This window comes from Hemitrygon akajei, chromosome 1 (assembly GCF_048418815.1).
Source record: "Hemitrygon akajei chromosome 1, sHemAka1.3, whole genome shotgun sequence".
Taxonomy (NCBI): domain Eukaryota; kingdom Metazoa; phylum Chordata; class Chondrichthyes; order Myliobatiformes; family Dasyatidae; genus Hemitrygon; species Hemitrygon akajei.
Genome location: NC_133124.1, coordinates 220,972,530 through 220,994,627, shown reverse-complemented (window position 1 = coordinate 220,994,627; position 22,098 = coordinate 220,972,530). Strand labels below are relative to the sequence as shown.

The 22,098-nt window shown below is 48.2% G+C and overlaps 1 protein-coding gene across 1 annotated transcript in view; it reads right to left on the bottom strand.

Annotated features, from left to right (window-relative positions):
- LOC140736125 (adhesion G protein-coupled receptor A2-like) overlaps positions 1-15,557 on the bottom strand; it is a 110,159-nt gene extending 94,602 nt beyond the window's left edge. The window contains exon 1 of the mRNA XM_073061922.1: positions 14,850-15,557. Within this exon, the coding sequence (XP_072918023.1) occupies positions 14,850-15,058 (209 nt within the window). The 5' untranslated portion in view covers positions 15,059-15,557. The remainder of the gene's footprint in view (positions 1-14,849) is intronic.
- Between the last annotated feature and the right edge of the window lie 6,541 nt (positions 15,558-22,098).

The following is a 22,098-nucleotide window of genomic DNA, read 5'->3' as shown; positions in this document are numbered from 1 at the left end:
GGAGCCCAGACGATTGGACATTGTCCAGGCAAAGATCTTGTACTCCGCATTGAGGAGCGATATTGGGCGCCAATTCCACAGGCAACGGAGATCCCCCTCCTTCTGTGGCAGTAGGGCTACAAATGCTCTGCGTCAAGAGAGGGTCATCTCGCCAATCTCCATGCCCTCACCCAGTACCCCTGCATAATCAGACCCCTAGCTTGTCCCAGAAAGCTCAGAGAAATTCAACAATCAACCCATCTGCTCCTGGGAACCTCTCTGCAGCTGGTTGAGGGCACTGGTCAGCTCCACCACAGACAGTGGTGCATCAAGCTGCCAGCACCTCCAGTGCTGACCCCCGGTAAGTCCCCCCACAGAGCCCTGCGTGCACCCTCACTGTACGGGTCCCGACAGAAGAGAGCCCTGTAAAAGGAATGGACTTCCACAACAATTCTCGCTGGATCTGTGATGGAGGAGCTATCCTCTGCCAGCAACTCCACGAGATGACTGCAGACGTCCCTCCCCGTCTCTCGAGAGCAGATCCTACAGCATCTGGACCTGCGACCTCATGTAATCGCCTCGGGACCTCTCAAGCTGCAGGTGCCTCAGTGCCTCCTCCTTCCTCTGGTTTCATCCCAGAGGGGCTGGTCTCCATGAGTCCGCCCCAGCCGGGATTCTGAGTCAATCAGCTCCTTCTGGAGCCGATCGATCCCGGACATCCGCCACTTGGTTGAGCCATGCGCATATTCCAGGCAGAACAGTCTGATGTCAGCCTTGCCCACGTCCCCCCAGAGCCTCAGGGAGGGGAAACTCCCCCGCTCCTCCTGTCAGGTCTTCCAGCACTACCAGAACGAATCCTGAAACTGCCCGTCCTTCGGCAACCGGCTGTTGAAATGCCAGTATGCGGACCCCACCCGTGCGGGCGGCAGATTCAGCCCCGCCTACACCAGATGGTGCTCCGAGCTCGGAGGCAGCCAACACCCAGGACACGTGCGTCCTGGAGATGTAGAGTTGGTCGATCCACAAGCTCCCACCCCCTCTGTACCTCCTCGAGAAAGCACAGAGGTCAGGGAGAAGGCTCCGCCAGACATCAACCAAGTCCGAGGACACGGCCAACTCTAGTAACTTCCTCACTGATGCTCAGCTACTCTGAGGACCATGTGACCCCTCTCCTCGAGGGTCCAGTTGAAATCACCCCCAGGTTAACGCACTCGCTACGATCTCTGGACCCCAGCAACGCAGACCCCTCTCGGAACAGGTGCGACTACATCGGGCCGGGCTCAGGGGCGTACATATTTACCAAATGCATTGGTACGCCACTCTGACGCGTGGCAAGGTGAAACAGACAGCCTGGCACGAGTTCTTGAACCTTCACCACCTCAGGCGGGGCAAAAGGTGCCAACAAGATGCCCACCTTGCTGGAAGTGGAGCTGAGGTGGCTCATGTGGACCGCACCCCCTCCCCCCCCCCCCCCCCCACACCACTCTAGGAGCCACGTGGATCGTCTCCTGGAACAGTGCCGGTTTCCTGCAGGGAGCTCACCGCTATCTCCCCTCCTGGAGGACAGAGAGATGATGGAATCTGCAGTGAGCCACCCTACCACCATTGATGTTAAGGGTCACAACACTTAACTTCATGACACATCTTAGTGAGACCCCTCACCAAAGCCCCGGGAGAAGGAGCAGAGCTCTCCTCTGAGCCCTCTCCCATCTTTGCCCTACAACCCCTCTCCAGGGACTCCAGGGGTCTCTCCAACTGACGCTACTTCCTACGGGTCACCTCAGCTCCCCTCCCCCTCTTTTGGAGGATCGTGCAGATCAACTGAACGACCCCTCCCAGGCCCGACCAGTGATCAGTGGCCAACTGGGCCTTGAAAGGTTTCCTCCAGTATTCCCTCACAAACTGCCGGAACTCTTCCACAGAGACCGGCTGTGATTCGGTGCTGGGGTCGAGGAAGTCTGCCATCTAGGCTTAAAAGAGTCCCTCTCTTCCCCTTCACTGGTCCAGAGCTCTCAACACCCTGCAGGCAGTCATCAGCTATACCTGACATGACCAGCTCTAATGGGAGAACTCCCTCCCCCGATGGATAGGCACTACCCCATCCCCAGGATCAGTGACAGAGGGGAGCCCCACAACCTCTGCATCCAGAATTCCTCCCACACCTTTGTCACCCTTCTTGAAGGAGAGTCCCCTCCCTCCTGATCCCTCGGGATACACTCCCTCTGTCTGGCCGCAGGGGATGGCGATTCCAGGTTACTCCAGTTCCCCTCATGGACTACACGACCCTCAGCAGGACACTTGGCCTCAAATGAGGCAACAATCTGGGAGAGCAATCCCACTGCTGACCTGGTACCCGCTGGTGACCCCGTTCCACAGGGCTTTGCCCCTCCCCAGGGAATACGCGCTCTGAGTGCACAGTCTCAACTGAAGGCAAGTCTGCCTCCCCACACGGCCCCTCTACAGAGGCACCGCTCACCAGCCCAGAGGATGCATGTTCAGAAGATGTCTCCCCAGCAGAGAGCCCCTGCACAACAGAGGTATCCTCCAGCTCTGGGGGAGTATAATCCGCACATACGGTCTTTACTGGGGGTAAATCCTCTTCCTCCTCCTAAGGTTCCTGATCCCCAGTCTCAGGGGACACATCCCTCTGACGTTTCTGGCCGCAGATATGCTGAGGCACACTGACCTCCATTACAGAGGATTCCTCAGCCTCCGGCACTACCTCCCCTCCTCAGACTTCCCCAGGCTCTTGCTGGATTTCAGGAGCCACGAGACCCTCCGGGTTTGATTCAACGCCAACAGTCGGCTCTTTCTCTGGGGGAGAAGCCTTCAGATGCTTTTTCTTCTTTTTCACCTTCCTGCCCAACACCTGAACTCACCTCTCACCCCATGTTCAACTGCAACTTCCACAGCCGGTGGCACGGGGGGGAGGGTAACAGGGGGAAGAGGGACAGCCAGAGGGGGGTCAACATAGAAAAGACCAGCGGTATCACCCTGTGCCTCCGAGGCAGAGTTGGCCGCCCGACGGTTCGGGCAATTCTTCCGAATATGCCCAAACTCCTTACAGGCATGGCACCTCGGGCAACCCGTAGCCCACAGCCCACAGAGTAAAGCCCCTCAAAATAACCCTGAAGCCACACCTCGGCATCCCTACCCCACTCCAGCTGCATAAGCAGACAGCAGTGAAATGAGAATAGGTGCTCACAACCCTGCGGAGGTGCCCTGTACCATATCGGGGTTATTTTTGAACGCACCTTGCCAAAGGAGTGCAGAGAGGGGAAGAGGGCCTTGTCAGGGATTTGGGGGTGGACGTTTGAGAGTATTAGGCCAACATTGGCTCCACCTGCATAAAAACCCTTCCCACCCTTAACCCCTGACTCAGGGCCAAAAACACACCCCACGGTGACTTCAAATAGAAAGTACTCTCCTGTTTAAAACTGCTACCGCAACAACGCCCTTGGGCCTCCAACAGTCTCCGCCATGGCCTTTATGATAGCGTTCCAACCGACTGAGGTAGGCACAGTACACTGTTCAGCTTTCTTTAGAGACAGTAGTTTAAACGGGTAGCCCTCTTCGTCAGCTGCGACTCCCGACCCAGCAGCCTCTGCATAGAACTTCAGTCCAGAGCTGTACCCCACCATGATGCTGTTTGAATTCAGAAGTTCAACACCGCCACTGGGATACTACACGGTCTACACCCAGCAGAACACCAACAAACAGTCAAAAAGCAACAGGTCAGAGAGGATTCCGGATGGGACTGGAGGGGGAAAAGGGGTGGATAGGCAGGGAAGTCCACACGGTGTTGAAAACCCCAGCACCATCTGTGCAGCAGCCGTGAACAATGAAAGCTTTTCCTGGCCGGTCCGCTGTTCCCCTGGCCGCTCCAAACTCCTCTTCACCCAGTTGCCCTGGGCTAGGCACTCCAAACGGGAGGGGTTTTCCGCTGTTACAAACGGAATAAATCTGTCCCTGCTCCCAGCAAAGTCAGACTCGAACTGGCAATCTGCCAGCCACACCCACACACAGATCGAAAACTTCACCAAACAGAATCCTTCCAGCCAAGGAAACTGTTTCAGTCTGCTGCCAAGGTGATATTCCACACTCCCAAAGTGTTCTGATGGTCCCCAAAACTGTTCTTTGTCAATTTTACAGCAAATGTTCAACTTTAGGAGAGAGAGCTCTGACAGTGTGACCCTCTCTCAGTACTGCCCCCCGCACAGTGTGACTCTCCCTCAGTACCGCCCCTCCCACAGTGTGACTCTCCCTCAGTACCACCCCTCCCACACTGTGACTCTCTCTCAGTACCACCCCTCCCACAGTGTCACCCTCACTCAGTACCACCCCCGCACAGTGTGACTCTCCCTCAGTACCACCCCTCCCACATTGTGACTCTCCCTCAGTACCGCCTCTCCCACAGTGTGACTCTCCCTCAGTACCGCCCCTCCCAGTGTCCCTCACTCAGTACAGCCCCTCCCACAGTGTCACCCTCCCTCAGTACCACCCCTCCCACACTGTGACTCTCCCTCAGTACCACCCCTCCCACAGTGTGACTCTCCCTCAGTACCGCCCCTCCCACAGTGTCACCCTCACTCAGTATCACCCCTCCCAGTGTCCCTCACTCAGTACAGCCCCTCCCAGTGTCACCCTCATTCAGTACCCGCCCCTCCCGCAGTGTGACCCTCCCTCAGTACCGCCCCTCCCGCAGTGTGACTCTCCCTCAGTACCCGCCCCTCCCACAGTGTGACCCTCCCTCAGTACCATCCCTCCCACAGTGTGACCCTCCCTCAGTACCACCCCTCCCGCAGTGTGACCCTCCCTCAGTACTGACCCATGACACGATTACACCAGAGAAGTTGAACCGTAAGGTTGAACCGTAAGTGGCTGACTCAGAGTGAGAGTATTCCCCACCATCTGCACCTCACCTCCACCAAATGCAAAAATACCAGACATGAGTAGTCAGTGAGCCCACCAGGAACTGACACATCTCTTCAATCAGACGTACTCAGGGGACCTTTACAGAGTCTACACTGAAACCGCAAACTAACTCTTCCCTTTACACACACCCAACATCCGCCCATGGCTGACACTTGCTGTTTGCCTTATTAGAATCATGTGGCACCACAGAGGACCCCCAGCCCATGCTGCTGGACCAGATCCTTAAAACTGTTCATCATTCCCACATTTTGCCCTAGATGCCTCCGAGTTTTCCCACCCTAAACCTCCAAACTCCCCCTGTGAGAGCTCCTCAAATCTGCTCCCAGATCTCACCAACTCAATCTGGAAAATACCTTCCTTCCGCTCTATACCTCCCTGTTATCACTACAATGAAGAGTAAAAACTGCTCAACCCCCACTGGCACGAGCTCAGCAGACTTCAAGAACATGTATATACAGAAAGGTGCAAGGAAAAGGGCCCGGAATACACTGAAGGATTCCACCCATTCTGTTCATCTTACAGTTATACAGCTCGGAGTCAGCCCTTCGAGCTGTGACGTCCCAAAAACCCTCCTCCACCCTGATTAACCCGAGTCTAATCACAGGACAATTTACAATGACAAATTAACCTATCTGGTAAGTCTTTGTACCGTGGGAGGAAACCACAGCACCCGAAGAAACTCCATACATTTCACATACAGAGCTGGATTTGAACTCTGAACTGTGACACTCTGAGCTGTAGCAGTATCGCGCTAACTGCTACAGTACTGTGGCGCCCACACGCACGTGGGAGCTTCTCCCAGTCCCATCAGGGAATGGGTTACATACCATCCACAGCAAGACAACTAGACTCAGAAACAGGCACTGCCCTCAAAACTGTCAGGCTGATCAACAACTCCATCCACTAACCCACCTCTCCACCCACCCCCTCAGACACATCACCCAGCACTGCTTTATCTACATAACAATCCGTCTGTGTATGCAACAGTTACTTCTTTATTGTGTTTATATTGGATCTGGAGTAACATTTATTTCTTTTGCCTTTGATGTTTTTATGTAGTCATACAGGCGGAACAGGTCTTTTAGCCCAATGAGTCGTGCTGCCCAGCAACCCACCGATTTAACTCTAGCCTAATCACTGGACAATTTACAATGACCAAATAACCTACTAACTGGTGCATCTTTGGACTGTGGGAGGAAACCAATGTGTTCACGGGGAGAACCTTCAAACTCCTTACAGACAGCTCCGGAATGTCCCAAGCTGTAACAGTGCCACACTAACTGCTACGTTAAACAGCTTTACACTCGTTACTGAAGAATGACCATAAACAATCTTGAATCTATCTCAAAACCACCCTCCTTACCATTACCCCTTACCAATTTCATTTTCACTTGGATCACCTCTTTTAAATCTCCCCTTAAATTTACCAGCAACAAGGACGTTTCCATCTTCCAAAATTTTCCCACTCCCTCATTTCAGAAAATATTCCAGACCTTTGAGTTTTACCAAAGCCTTGAGATGTCTCTAAAGTTGGTTTCACTACTGACATCCTGGCAGTGACAATTAAAGCAGTTCTCTATTTCTACATCACTATATTTAAATAACCTACCCAGAGTGAAGCATTCAGTCCCACCTGATGCATGACAGCCCTCTGCAACTCTCCAACAGGTCACAAAGGTTTCATAAGAGTGGACAGCAAAGTTTATCAGTCAATCTTTCAATGCTTGGCAAGACCAAAAAAGGGAAAGGGACTGGAGGGTAGAAATGACTGTAGAGTTGAAAGAGAGTGTGTGTGTTTGCGTGTGTATAGGTAGGTGAGAGGCAGGCAAGGAACCTTTGACACCCTTACTAAAAAAGACCCTATTAACCTCCACCTTCCGTATACCCAACAAATTGGCCTCCACAGCTGTCTGTGGCAATGAATTCCACAGATTCACCAACCTCTGGCTAAAGAAATTCATTTTCATCTCTACTAAAGAATGCCCCTCTATTCTGAGGCTATTCCTTTACATCTGAGATTGGAAACATCCTCTCCACATCCACTTTCTCTAGGCCTTTCAATATACGATCCATCCCTGATTCTTTTAAACTCCAGTGAGTACAGGCCCAGAGCTATCGAACTCCTTCATACATTAATGAGCATCCTGCTTTTTCCCTTTCCAATATGATTAATCATGGACAATTCAAAGTGGAGAATGCGTTTTGGATATTAAACTGAGGTCTTGTCTACCACTACTCGTCTCAGGAAAATAACTGCAAACAACTATAACCACCTCCCTATCTCCACCCTCCTCCCTTCCCCAGTGTGTTTCCCATGCTGATCCGTCTCTCTAATAACTTCACCCATTGGCTTTTGGATGAATAGGGTGGTGGGGGGGAAGAGGTGTGTGGCAAGCAGTCACCTTATGTGATGAATAAATAATACCGACTGTACGGTTATTTACCCTGTCTGTCTCAGAGCACTCACCCTGCCACAATGGGCCCTTGGCTTTGTCACATCCCAGAATATGCAGGTACAGAAGGGTGTGATGGTACGTCACTGTCCCCACCTCCTGGGATCCCTCCCACCTTCTTTCATCCCCATCATGGGCACTAGCCACCCCACCATCTAGATCTAGGTCTTCAAAATGTGATACAAGGTCAGGGAGGAGCTACAGAAGCCTGAAGACATGTGTAAGGTAAGGGAAACAAGTAGGGTAGTTATGGAAACTGTGATGATTAAAGAAGAGGAAGTACTGGCACTTTTAAAGAATATAAAAGTGGATAAATCTCCAGATCTTGACAGGATATTTCCTAGGACCTTGAGGGAAGTTTGTGTAGAAATAGCTGGGGCTCTGACAGAAATATTTCAAATGTCATTAGAAACGGGGATGGTGCCGGAGGATTGGCATATTGCTCACGTGGTTCCATTGTTTAAAAAGGGTTCTAAGAGTAAACTTAGCAATTATTGGCCTGTAAGTTTGACATCAGTCGTGGGTAAATTAACGGAAAGTATTCTTAGAGATGGTATATATAATTATCTGGATAGACAGGGTCTGATTAGGAACAGTCAATATGGATTTGTGCGTGGAAGGTCATGTTTGACAAATCTTATTGAATTTTTTGAAGAGGTTACTAGGAAAGTTGACAAGGGTAAAGCAGTGGATGTTGTCTATATGGACTTCAGTAAGGCCTTTGACAAGGTTCCACACGGAAGGTTAGTTTAATATTGAAGTAGTAAAATGGATTCAACAGTGGCTGGATGAGAGGTGCCAGAGAGTAGTGGTGGATAACTGTTTGTAAGGTTGGAGGCCGGTGACTAGTGGTGTGCCTCAGGGATCTGTACTGAGTCCAATGTTGTTTGTCATATACATTAATGATCTGGATGATGAAGTGGTAAATTGGATTAGTAAGTATGCAGATGATACTAAGATAGGTGGCGTTGTGGATAATGAAGTAAGTTTTCAAAGCTTGCAGAAAGATTTAGGCCAGTTAGAAGACTGAGCTGAAAGATGGCAGATGGAGTTTAATGATGATAAGTGTGAGGCGCTACATTTTGGTAGGACTAATCAAAATAAGACATACGTGGTAAATGGTAGGGCATTGAGGAATGCAGTAGAACAGAGTGATCTAGGAATAATGGTGCATAGTTCCCTGAAGGTGGAATCTCATGTGGATAGGGTGGTGAAGAAAGCTTTTGGTATGCTGGCCTTTATAAATCAGATCATTGAGTATAGGAGTTGGGATGTAATGTTAAAATTGTACAAGGTATTGGTGAGGCCAAATTTGGAGTACTGTGTACAGTTCTGGTCACCGAATTATAGGAAAGATGTCAACAAAATATAGAGAGGACAGAGGAGATTTACTAGAATGTTTCCTGGGTTTCAGCACCTAAGTTACAGAGAAAGGTTGAACAAGTTAGGTCTTTATTCTTTGGAGCGTAGAAGGTTGAGGAGGGTCTTGATAGAGGTATTTAAAATTATAAAGGGGATAGATAGAGTTGACGTGGATAGGCTTTTTCCATTGAGAGTAGGGGAGATTCAAACAAGAGGACATGAGTTAAGAGTTAAGGGGCAAAAGTTTAGGGGTAACACGAGGGGGAACTTCTTTACTCAGAGAGTGGTAACTGTGTGGAACGAGCTTCCAGTAGAAGTGGTAGAGGCAGGTTCGATTTTGTCGTTAAAAAAAATTGGATAGGTATATGGACAGGAAAGGAATGGAGGGTTATGGGCTGAGTGCAGGTCGGTGGGACTAGGTGAGAGTAAGCGTTCGGCACGGACTAGAAAGGGCGAGATGGCCTGTTTCCGTGCTGTAATTGGTATATGGTTATATGACATACACTCAGCGATTCTGGAGCAGCTTCTTCCTCTCTGCCATCCAATTTCTGAATGGACATTGAACCGATGAACACTATCTCACTACTTTTTTATTTCCTATTTTTGCACTACTTATTTAATTTATATATACCTACTGTAACTCACGTGTTTTTTCTATTATGTATTGCAATGTACTGCTGCCTCAAAAGCAACACATTTCATAGCTTAGATGGGACCTTGGTCGGCACAGTCAGGATGGGCCGAATGGGCTGTTTCTGTGCTATAATACTTCAAGACCAATTCCTCCACACTCAACCACACCAACTCCAGCAACTCCTCCAACTCATCATACCACACACTCCAGCCTTATGGGCAGCATGGTAGTGTGGCCCTTAGTCTAATACAGGGGGTCCCAAGCTGGACTCCACAGACCCATTAATGGTAGGGGTCCACAGCATAAAAAAAGGTTGGGAACCCCTGGTCCTGTTTAAGATGGGGCTACCAAAGAGAGACAGCTTACCGGTAAATCATACGGTAAGAGATTGGACTAAAAACATTACTTTTAACATCCTTTGTGAAGCAAATTGTGGTGAACTATCACCGCAGACAGGGAGGAGGCTGGTTTGGGGGATGAGCCATGCTGGGGCATTGTGAGGCGCAATGTGTTCGAGCTGGGGAAGCAGAAGGACTTTGTATCACTGCCAGAAATGGAGTGAGCGATTTGGTGAGGAGTCAATGCGGAAGAGTTTCGATGCCTGTCCACCTAACCAGGGTGCGATGCTGGATCGCTCCAAGCACCGAGTCGATTCGGTGCGATCAAGAACGGCTTCGGACGGGGAGGCCCAGGTGTATCACGGCGCCAGATCCAGGTCCTAGAACATGGCACTACTCAGTGAGTGGACAATTTACACATTGGTGCAGGGTTTTGGTCTTTTTTAAAATTGCTTTGTAGCTGCCTGTAAGCAGACAGATCTCAAGGTATACAATTTATACATTCTTTCATAATAAAAGCGCTCTCAATCTTTAACACCATTACAGGGTGCAGCTGTAGGATCATGGTTCAATTCTGTCTGCAGGAAGTTTGAATGTTCGCCCTGTGATCGTATGGTCCCTCCAGGTACACTGGCTTCCTCCCGCACTCCAACGTCACACAGGTTAGGGTTAGTGAGTTGTAGGCACGTTATGTTAATGCTGGTGGCATGGCAAGAGTTTCAGGCTGCCCAGCACAAATTTTTGCTGATTTGATTTGATGCAAACGACACATCTTGCTGTATGTTTTGATATCCATGTGAAAAATAAAGCTAATCTTTATCATCTCTCTTCTGGGTGGCGGGGCATGTCTCTACCAAAGGAGGTGTAAGGTGCGCCTAGTCTCCACTCGCCTGCAAGTCACCCTTGGGCGAGGTGTAGCACCTGCTTAACCCCCCCGATCAGGGTCACGTGAATGCATAGGAGCAGCTGGACGTATCACAAGTCCCGGTTATGCAACCACTGATGCCAAGCAGACTAGCTCTTAAGTGTATTGATAATGGTTGAGGTGAGGACACTGTCCAGGAGAAGGCAATGGTAAACCACTCCTGCAGAAAAATTTGCCAAGAGCTATCAGGGTTATGGAAAGACCATGATCGCTCATGTCATACAACACGGCAGACAACGAACAAACTTGTTAATCACCCCTCCGCCTCCCTACCCCATGGTCAAACTGCTTGCCTGCTGTTCATTTCTACTCCAGTCACACCTATAATTCACAAGTTAGTATCTTTAATTCCTTTCTCAAGACATTACTACCCACTCGACACAAACAAGAACAGCTGACAATAAGCTCTGAGCAACACACAAAATGTTGGAGGAACTCAGCAGGTCAGGCAGCATCTGTGGAGGAAAATAAACAGCAAATGTTTCTGGCCAAGACCCTTCATCGAAACTCCAACCTCATCCTAATGAAGAGTCTTGGCCTAAACATCAACTGTTTATTCCCTGTTCATTTGTCCGTTCAGAAACTGATAGAACATAAGACATAGGAGCAGAATTAGGCCATTTGAGTCTGCTCTGCCATTTCATCACAGCTGATCCAAATTTCCTCTCAGCCTCAATCACCTGCCTTCTCCCAGTATCCCTTCGTGCCCTGACCAATCAGAAATCTATCAACCTCTGCTTAAATATACATAAAGACTTGGCTTCCACAATGCCCGTGGCAAGAAATTCCAGACTCACCACTCTCTGGCTAAAGGAATTCCTCCTCATCTCCATTCTAAAAGGATGCCCCTCCATTCTGAGATTGTGTCCTCTGTTCTTAGACTCTCCCACCACAGGAGACATCCTCTTCACATCTACTCTATCAAGCCCTTTCACCATTCTGTAGGTTTCAATGAGTCACCGGTTATTCTTCTGAGTTCTAGTGAATACAGGCCCAGAACCACCAAAGGTTCTTCATATGACAAGCATTCAATCCTGGAATCATTTTCGTGAACCTCCTTTAAACCATCTCCAGTTTCAGCACATCCTTTCTAAGATAAGCAGCCGAAATCTGCACACAGTACTCCAAGTGAAGCCTCGCCAGTGCTTTATAAGGATTCAACACTGCATCCTTGCATTTATATTCTAGGCCTCTTTAAATGAATGCTAATATTGCATTTGACTTTCTCACCACAGATTCATCTGCAAATTAACCTTTAGGGTATCCTGCACAAGGACTTCCAAGTCCCTTTGTGCCTCTATTTTTTTGTATTTTCTCCCCATTTCCTTTCATTTCTTCCACCAAAGTGCATGACCATACACTTCCCAACACTGTATTCCATCTGCCATTTCTTTGCCCATTCTCCTAATCTGTCCAAGTCCTTCTGTAGCCCCTCTACTTCCTCAAAACTACCTACCCCTCCACTTATCTTCATATTACCTGCAAACTTTAGAACAAAGCCATCAATTCCATCATCCAAATCATTGACATATAATGTAAAAGAATCAGTCCAAAACATAGACCCTTATGGTACACTACTAGTCACCAGCAGACAACCAGAACAGGCTTCCTTTATTCCCACTCTTTGCCTCCTACCAATCAACCACTGTTTATCCATGCTAGAATCTTCCCTGTAATACCATTAGCTTTGTGTGTGACATTGTCAAAGGCCTTCTGAAAATTCAACTACACAACATCAACTGATTCTCTATTGTCTATCCTGCTTGTTATTTCTTCGAAGAACTCCAACAGATTTGTCAGGCAAGATTTTCCCTTGAGGAAACCATGCTGACTATGGCCTATTTTATCATGTGCCACCAAGTACCCTGAGACCTCACCTTAATAATCAACTCCCAACAGCTTTCCAACCACTGAGGTCAGACTAACTGGCCTCTAATTTCTTTTCTTCTGTCTCTTCCCCTTCCTGAAGAGAGGAGTGACATTTGCAATTTTCCAGTTTTCTGGAACCAATCCAGTATCTGGTAATTCTTGAAAAATCATGAATAATGCCTCCACAATTCTTCAGCTACCTCTTTCAGAACCCTAGGGTGTACACCGTCTGGTCCAGGTGATTTATCTACCTTCAGACCTAATCTTTCCTGTTATGGTAACTTCACACACTTCATGACCACTGACAGCTGAAACTTCCACCATACTGCTAGTGTCTTCCACAGTGAAGACCCATACAAGATACTCATTCAGTTCATCAGGCACTTTGTTGTCCCCCAGTACGATCTGTCCAGCAGTGTTTTCCAGCAGTCTGATGTCCACTCTCGCCTCTCTTTTACCCTTCATGTATCTAAAGAAATGTTTGGGATCCTCTTTAATATTATTGAGTAGCTTCGCTTCATATTCCTTCTTTCTTTCCTTAATGGTTTTTAAATAGATAAGATAAATAGATGCTTTATTGATCCCAAAGGAAATTACAGTGTCACAGTAGCATTACAAATGCACAGGCATACAAAAAGTAAGAAAGATGAAAACAATAAGTTACCTCAGTCTAACAGGAGGGGGTCATCGCTTCCCCGGCTAGAGGTTGACTCATTATAGAGCCTAACGGCCAAGGGTAAGAATGATCTCACGCAGCACTCTTTGGAGCAACACAGTTGTTCTTCTGTTGGTTTTTAAAAGTTTCACAATCCTCTAACTTTCCACGAGTTTATGTTCTATTATACGTCTTCTCTCTGTCAGTTATGTTTACTTTGACCTCTCTTGCAAGCGACAGTTGTGTCATCTTTCCTTTAAAATACTTCTTCCTCTTTAGGACGTATATATCCTGTGCATTCCAAATTACTTCCACCCATTTTTGCTGTACCATCATCCCTGCCAGTGATCGTTTCCAATCAATTCTGGCCAACTCCTCTCCCATGCCTCTGTAATTCCCTTTACTCCACTGTAATATCGATACATCTGACTTTAGCTTCTCCTTGTCAAATTTCAGGGTGAATTTGATCATATTGTGATCACTTGCCCCCCAAGGGTTCTTTTGCCTTAAGCTCTCTAATCAATTCTGGTTCATGGCACCACACCCAGTTCAGGATAGCTGATTGCCTAGTGGGCTTAACCACGAGCCATTTCACGGGCACCCAAATAGGCAACTGATATCACCCATGTTCTTACGCCTGCTCATGCATCCCATCAGAAACCAATATAACCCACGTTCTCCCATCTGCTGACATATTCCTTCCGAAACCAGCATCACCTGCTCATGTATCTGTTGCCAAACCAATATCACAAATGTACTCACAGTTTCCAACGATTCACCACAGCCAAGATAACAATTAACTTGCGATTTTTACTGGGCTTCAGTTTCCCCTTATAGTCTCCATCATGGTCTGGGGCAGGTACGAGGTAGTGATCGGGGACACGGGGGGGGGGGGCGGGTACGAAGTTGTGACGGTAAGAACAGGCTGGAGACAGTGAGAGCTGGGAGGTATATGACAGGGGTTTGGGGAGATAATGACAGGAGCGTGGGGTAACAATGGACAGTGATGGGGATGAGGGGTTGACAGAGCGAATACAGGAGGGTTAGGAGGTTAATTATAGGGAGGTGAAGGGGCTGATGATGGAGTGGGGGTGATAACAGGTATGGGAGTGTGAGTGATTATGGAAGGATTGAGGGGTTAGGGGGTTTGGGAGGATGGTGGCATTTAAGCAGGGGTGGGGGCAGGAAAGTGAAGTGCCAAGTGGTAGGGTGGTGACTAGGGGTCAAAGGTGAGGGGGACGTTGTGCGAGCAGATAACAGAGAGATGGGGGTTGAGGAGATGACGGCGGAGTAATGGAGGGGCCATGGTGGCAGGGCTGGGGTACAGTTGGGACAATCGTGAGGGTGTTGTGGTGACAGGTGAGGGGGTGAAGGGAACGAACGGGATGGGGTGGGTAGTGATGGGTACAGTGGCGTGGGTGGGGTTACGAGGAACGGGACTGGTAATGGATGCGATGCTTGGGAAGTCGGAAATGAGAATGGGGTTTGGAGAGCGGGTGCAGTGGTGTGTGTGGGGGTGGTGATGGGGTTAATAGAGACACGGTGTCGGCAGGGGGTGAGGTCTGGGGTGGAGGTTGATGAAGACGGGCTGGGGTGGGGAGAAAAGGTTCATTGTGGGGGTGCTGTGACGGGTGAGGGGTTTAATAGTGTGGGTGTCTCGGCTCAGTACTTGCGTTAACCGGGGTTAGGAGACACTTACAGATGCACGGTCCTGTTGGGGAGGAGGTTGCTGTCCGGGACCTCCACTAACTCCTGCTTGCTACACACCACCTTCCTCCGGAGCTGGGGGCCGCCGTGCGCCTTACTCCGCTCTTGCAGACACACGCAAGTGTTGGTGAGCAGATCCGGGCAGCCGCCCGTCCGACCAGCGAGCGAGAGCAACAACGCCGCGGCGAGCACACGGACCATGGTGAATTCCTCAGAACGACCCCATCATCTCCACCCCCAACACTCGGCAAAACCGGGGGGATGGGGGGGGGGGCGAAGAGACAGAAACTTGTAAAAACTCTCCTCCCTCCTTCACAAAGTTCCTGCGAGTCCAGAACTGGCTTGCAGCATGTTCCAGCCGCCCTCCTCGCATCGGGACATGACTCGTTCTCCTGACGTTTCCGTGTGCCCGGGTTTTCCCGTCCCGTTAGTTTCCTCCACTTCGCATCTAGCCGGAGTTAGCCAGCTGAAAACCGCCGCATTTTTTACATTCCCTCTCTCTCTGTATCCTTTCTCCAGCAATTAAGATGCATTTAAACACAGGCGGACTGCGCTCTCAAACAGCCCCGCCAGGCACGACCACTAAACCGTGTCTCCCCGCTGCCGCAGCGCCTGCATACACGGTTCTGCGAGATTCGGACCTGCCAGACTCTCCGCAGGACTCGGCTACTCTGTCGAGGAGCGAGTTCCTCAGTCAGTCCCACATCCGAAAGCGAACAGTGGAGAGAAAACTACACACACTCCTCCGGGTCCTAACGCCACCCGGCTTCTCTCAATCCTACAGATTCAATATTATTTAAAGGCATTTACAGTAGACAAGAGTACAGATAAGTGTTACTCCGGAAAAACACACACACAATAAGATGAAGAACGCAATAATTAAAATTACAATAAATATAAATACTTGAGATCGCTTATGTAGATTGATTGCAGGCCCATAAAGTGATGCTAGGCACAGGAGTGTCTACATAACGGGACAGACAGGAATGATATGGTGGCGGTGCGTTACTGGCTGAAGGGTCTCAGCCCGAAACAGAGACTGCTCTTTTCCATAGACGCTGCCTGGCCTGGTGAGTTCCTCCAGCATTTTGTGTGTTGCTAGTGGGTGGCGGTGTTGATCAACCTTACTACTTGGGGTAAGTTTTTGAGTCTGGTGGTCCCGGTGTGGACACTATGTAGCCTTCTCCCTAATAGGATGGGATATATCAGTCCATAAGCAGGGCGGGTTGGATCCTTCTCGATGTTACTGGCTCTCTGTGTATATGTTCTAGACAGAGGGTTGGCATTTTTAACGACCTGTTGTAGAGCCACCCTGTCCACATTTCTAGAGCCAACGACACTGCTGGGGGAGCTCAGCGGGTCACGGAGCATCTACGGTGGGGACTGAACAGACATGTAAACAACTTCCTTCTATTTGTACAACCTCACAAGGGCTTCATTACTTGTGGGGCTGGAGGGATCTGAAAATAGATTCTTGGTCAATTGCTGATCTTAAATCTGAGACTGATAGATTTTTTAAGTGGTATGGCGGGAAATTCATAGCCACAGGGTCATAGAGCACTGCAGCACCAAAACAAGCTCTTCAGCTCGTCTAAGCCATTCAAAACTGTTCTTCTTCCTAGTCCCATCAACCTGCACCCATACCACTCCCATCCCTGTACCTATCCGAAGTTCTCTAAAACCTTGCAATCAAACCCATAGCCACTGGTTGTGCTGGCAACTCATTCCACAATCTCACAACCCTCCGAGTGAAGAAGTTCCCCCCTCAGGTTGCCCTTAAACATTTCACTTTTCACCCTTAACCCAGGACCTCTAGTTCTGGTCTCGCTCAGCCTCAGTGGGAAAAGCCTGCTTGCAGTTACCCTGTCTATACTCTCAGAATTTTTATTATCAAATCTCCCCTCATTCTTCTGTGCTCCAGGGAATGAAGTCCTAACCTGTCTGACCTTTCCCTGTAACTCAAGCCCTGAAGCTGCAGAGGGTTTGTGCAAATAGATCACAGAGCAGCCTGATTCTATAACGAGCACAGGCCCACAAGTGCTGGAATCTGGAATTTTATTGAATGTGGGATTGGGTTGATGGGCTGAATGTCCTCATAACTGAATTCTTGCACCTCTCTGCTTCCTCTGTGATCTCCAGGATCCAAAGAGGAGGGATTTTATATGTAACTCCAGCCCTACTGTGATAGACCAGAACTTGCCGTGCAGTGCAGCTGTGATCCCAGGAGACTCACCACCGTCCTCTACTGTCACTCTGATGGTCGGATTCACCCTGCTCAGATTCCCATGTACTTATCGAAACCTGCAGTGAAATACATTTTTAATTATATTTTATTAACTTATTTATGGCAGTAAGGTTTATATGTTGTGTGGGTGCACTGTGGTGTGGAGGAACATTGTTTCATTTGGTTGTAGATATGACAATAAACTTGAACTTGAGTTGTTTGCATTGATAACCAACACAACCTAAGGGTGTGTGGAGGGACAGCCTGCAAGTGTCACCACATTCCAGCACCGATATTTCATGCCCACAATGTTCAACAGAACAACCCAGAACACAACGAGCAACAAAACCATGCGGCAGCACAGTATCATAGTGGTTAGCACGCTTTACAGTGCCAGCGACCTGGGTTCAATTCCCACCTCTGTCTGTAAGGAGTCTGTACGTTCTCCCCCTTGACTGCATGGGATTCCTCCGGGTGCCTCGGCTTCCTCCCACAATCCACAAACATAACAATTGGTAGATTAATGGTTATTGTAAATTGTCCCGTGATGAGGCTAGAGTTAAATCGGGGTCACTGGGCAGCACAGCTCGAAGGGCTGGAAGGGCCAATTCTGCCCGGTATCTCAATCAATCAATAAAACAACAGCAGCAAAACGCGTCTTTCTTCCCCACCAACACGCAAACACAGTCCTCTAACCTCACTCTTTAAGGCTTAAAGATATAACATCACTCTCAAGAAGACCAACACCATGAAGGACGTCTGCCCGGCAGCCCAGTGTTCATGGCATCTACCACTGCCATTACCTGCCCATCATGCTGACACAAGTCCATTACTTCTTCTCAACCATATCTCTACAGCCAAGAATGACAAGGTCAGAGGGCACAGGAAAACTCCACCTCTTGCTGGCTGCTGTCTAACTAGCACACCATCCTTGCTTAGATCATAGAACATTACAGCACAGTACAGGCCCTTCAGCCCACAATGTTGTGCTGACATTTTAACCTATTCCAAGATCAATCTAGCACTTCCCTTCCACATTGCCCTCCAGTTTTCTTTCCTTTGTGTATCTGTTGAAGTCTCTCAAATGTCCCTATTATATCGGCCTTTACCACCACCCCTGGCAGCACGTTCCACACTCTCACTGTAAAAAATCCTACCTATAACATCGCCCCTTCCTTATATTTTCCTCCAATTGAAAGAGAAAAGCCATAGCTTACTCAACCTTTCCTCATAAATCATACATGATAATCCATCCTGGTAAGTCTCCTCTGCACCCCCTCTAAAGCTTCCACATCCTTCATACAATGAGGCAAAGAGAACTGAACACAATTCTCCAAGTGTTGTCAAAATAAGTTTTAAAGAGCTTCAAAATTGCCTTCCATTTCTTGAACTCAGTCCCTTGACTAATGAATGTCAACATGCCACATGCTTTCTTAACAACCCTATTAACTTTGAGGGGTCTATGGACATAGACTCCAAGATCCCTGTTCCTCCACACTACTAAGAATTCTGCATTTAACCCTGTATTCTGCTTTCAAATTCAAACCTCCAAAGTGAATCACTTCAAATTTTTCCAAACTGAACTCCATCAGTTACTTTTCAGCCCAGCTCTGCATCCTATTACTGTCCTGTTGTAATCTACAATAATCTTCAACACTATCCACAACTCCACCAACCTTCTGAAGCAGGGATTCCTAATCTTTTTTATGCCATAGACCCCTACCATTAACTGAGGGACTAAAGGGACAAATCAGTGCAGCAGTTCCACACTGGTGAAGGTTCTATCTTTTGGAGATGCTCTTCAGTCTAATGCATGTGGATAATCTAGTAAACAACAGTGTGACGTACTGAGGGTGGCTGAGATTTCATAAGTGCCATATTACAACTAAAACTGTGTGCCTTCTTAAAAGCTTTTTAGAAAAAAATGTCCTGCCAGTTTTCACCTCCTGACCATCCTCACTACCCACAGATGGTCATAAACACAAGAAATTCTGTAGATGCTCGAAATCCACAGCAACACACACAATATGTTGGAGGAATTCAGCTGGTCAGGCAGCATCTACAGAGGAGAATAAACTACTGACATTTTGGGCTGAGGCACTTCATCTGATCTGGAAAAGGGGAAAGAAGGGGGAGGAGTACAAGCTGCCAGGAGATCGGTGAGACCAGGTGAGTTACGGGTGAAGTGAGAAGCTGGGAGGTGATAGCTGGAAGAGGAAAGGGCTGAAGAAGAAGGAATGCGATAGGACAGGACAGTGGACCATGAGAAAGGGAAGGAGGAGGGGCACCAGAGGTGAGAAGAGGTGAACCAGAATGGAAAATGGACAAAGAGAGAAGGGGAACTGGGAGAAATTGACATTCATGCCTTCAGTTTGGCTACTCAGACAGAATATGAGGTGTTGCCCCTGCAACCTGAGAATGGCCTCATCGTGGCAGTAGAGGAGACAATGGACCAACGTGTAGGAATGGGAATGAGCAACGGAGTTAAAGATCGTTGGCAAGAGTGAAAACCTGCCTGCTGTGGGTGAAACGATTAACCAACAGTTGATCATCTCCTTGCTGTTGGCGGGAGCTAAGTCTGAACCACAATTACTGCATTCAGTCTGACGACTAAACCACGCACTGGCTTCAAAGCCAGTATGCCAGTGCAAGTCCTTCCCCCTCTTTTCACTTTGAACCTCTTTCCCAAGGACTGCGAGCTGCACAGCTCTCCCTCCCCACCTCTTCCCTTCCTTCTTTCAACTCCCAAGCCTGGGTTATATCTGTCGTTGACCAGCCCAGTGGGTAGCTTGTGCATGAGTGTATTGGTTGTTCTGAGAGCAGTCATGTGCATCAGAGAAAGGTTCTGTTTTCCTAACTGCTGCCATCAACTCAAATCTGAAACACAAGTCATAAATTATGAGAGTTTTATGCAACGTAAAGCACATCTGTAAAACATTTCCTTCAATCCTCCTGCCCAATCGTGGTGTTAACTTCAATAAATCACAGGAGAAACATTCCCTGCTATTCACAAAGGGCCTTTCAAAAACCAGGCAAGCGACAATTCCAATTGCTGCTTTAGAGTCTCCTTGTGCATCCTCAAACTTTGGTGTGCCAAAGCACGTGAGTGATTCTGAAGATGTGTTTGTCTTCATGTACAAGAACATCAAAGCCAAGAAATTGGAATGGGAGGAGACCATTCAGCCCCTCGGTCCTGATCTGCTCCTCATCAAGATCACAACTGATCTAGCTCAAACACCATCACCCCACATCCCAACTTTAAAGCCAGAAATCTACCAATCTGTTTACAATGAGGCTCTGGGTTAGATACGCACCCTACTCCAAGCTCCTTACTGAGTTCTACACTCCTCAACCAGAGGAAATCTGTTCCCAGTATCCACTACAACACATACAAAAAAAACTGGAGGAACTCAGCAGTAGAGGGGGATAAACAGTCAATGTTTTGGGCTGAGACGCTTCATCAGGACTTGGCCCTAGATGTCAATTATTTATCCTCCTCCATCAACGCTGTCTGACTTTGGGTGGTTGGGTGTTGTTCAAGATTTCTCGCACCTGCAGAATTGCTTGTGTTTATGCCCTGCATCCACTGCTCAACTCTGTAAGGATGTATTACAAGATTTGTACATGCCTGTCGTGTCCATGTGCATGTGCTTTCTGTTTGCGCACATGCATGTGTAGGAATAGTTAAGACCATAAGGTACAAGAGCAGAATTAGGTCATTTGGCCCATCGAGTATGCTCCGCCATTTCAACAAGGCTGATTCAATTTTCCTCTCAGCTCCGATCTCCTGCCTTCGCCCTGTATCCCTTCATGCCCTAACCAATCAACCTCTATCTTAAATATACATAAAGACTTGGCCTCCACAGCTGCCTGTGTCAGAGGTCAAACATGCAGCCAAGTACATACTCTCTCACACACAAGTACAACTTAGGAACCTTTCCCAACCCCAATATCTTCTTCCAAGCCCATACAGTAAGAACAATATCACATTATTGTTTGTGGGAGCTTGTGGGGCAGCGCGGTAGCTCAGCAGTTAGCGTGATGCTTTACAGTGCTAGCACTGGGGTTCAATTCCCACTACTGTCTATAAGGAGATTGTATATTCTCCCTGTAACCACATGGGTTTCATCTGGCTGCTCCGGTTTCCTACCACATTCCAAAGATGTACAGGTTGGGGTTAGTAAGCTGTGGGCATGCTATTTGGCGCTGGAAACGTGGCAACACTTGTGGGCTGCCCCCAGCACATCCTCAGCCTGTGTAGGTCATTGACGTAAATGACGCATTTCACTGTATTTTTCGATGTACATGTGAGAAATAAAGAACAAACTAACTCATCTGTGCATAAATGGACTCGATCCAGAACAGGAACATTTTGAAATACCACACTCTCTGCATCCTCCACTTTCATTTCCTTGCCTCCATCTTCTTGACCACTGCCGTCCATGTGGTAATGTTGATCAGGGAGTTCCAGCACCTGGGCCAGGCAGTGACACACTCAATCCTCAAGATATGTGTAACATAGCCGGTCACTTACAGATGGTGGTCTTTCTACAGGCCTAGACCTCCTGAATGCAGGTGTCCTGGATGAAAGTTCAAGTTCAACTTCAAGTTTAATTGTCATTCAATCATAAACTTGTAAACAGCTAAATGAAACAGCATTCCTCCAGAGCCAATTACTGTGAACAACACAGTATATATAGTCACACACAGCACATATAATTATGATAGCAGAAAACTATACAGTTACAAAAATATATATAAAAAATAATGATATTGCCCAAGTACTCGGTCTGTAGGTTGATGAAGCATGGATGGTACCCTAGGGCCACATTTCCGTAAGAACAGCCCGCAGCAATTCCTCATACCATGAAGAAGACCGTAATCCAGCTTGTCTTTCATCAGACGAACACCAGAGGGCAGCACTGATAGGAAGGGCCAGCGCCCAACCCAGTGAGGAATCCGGTGGTACATAGCCCGGCTGCAAAGCGTGAGGGAGGCAACACAGCTCTCCTCTCCT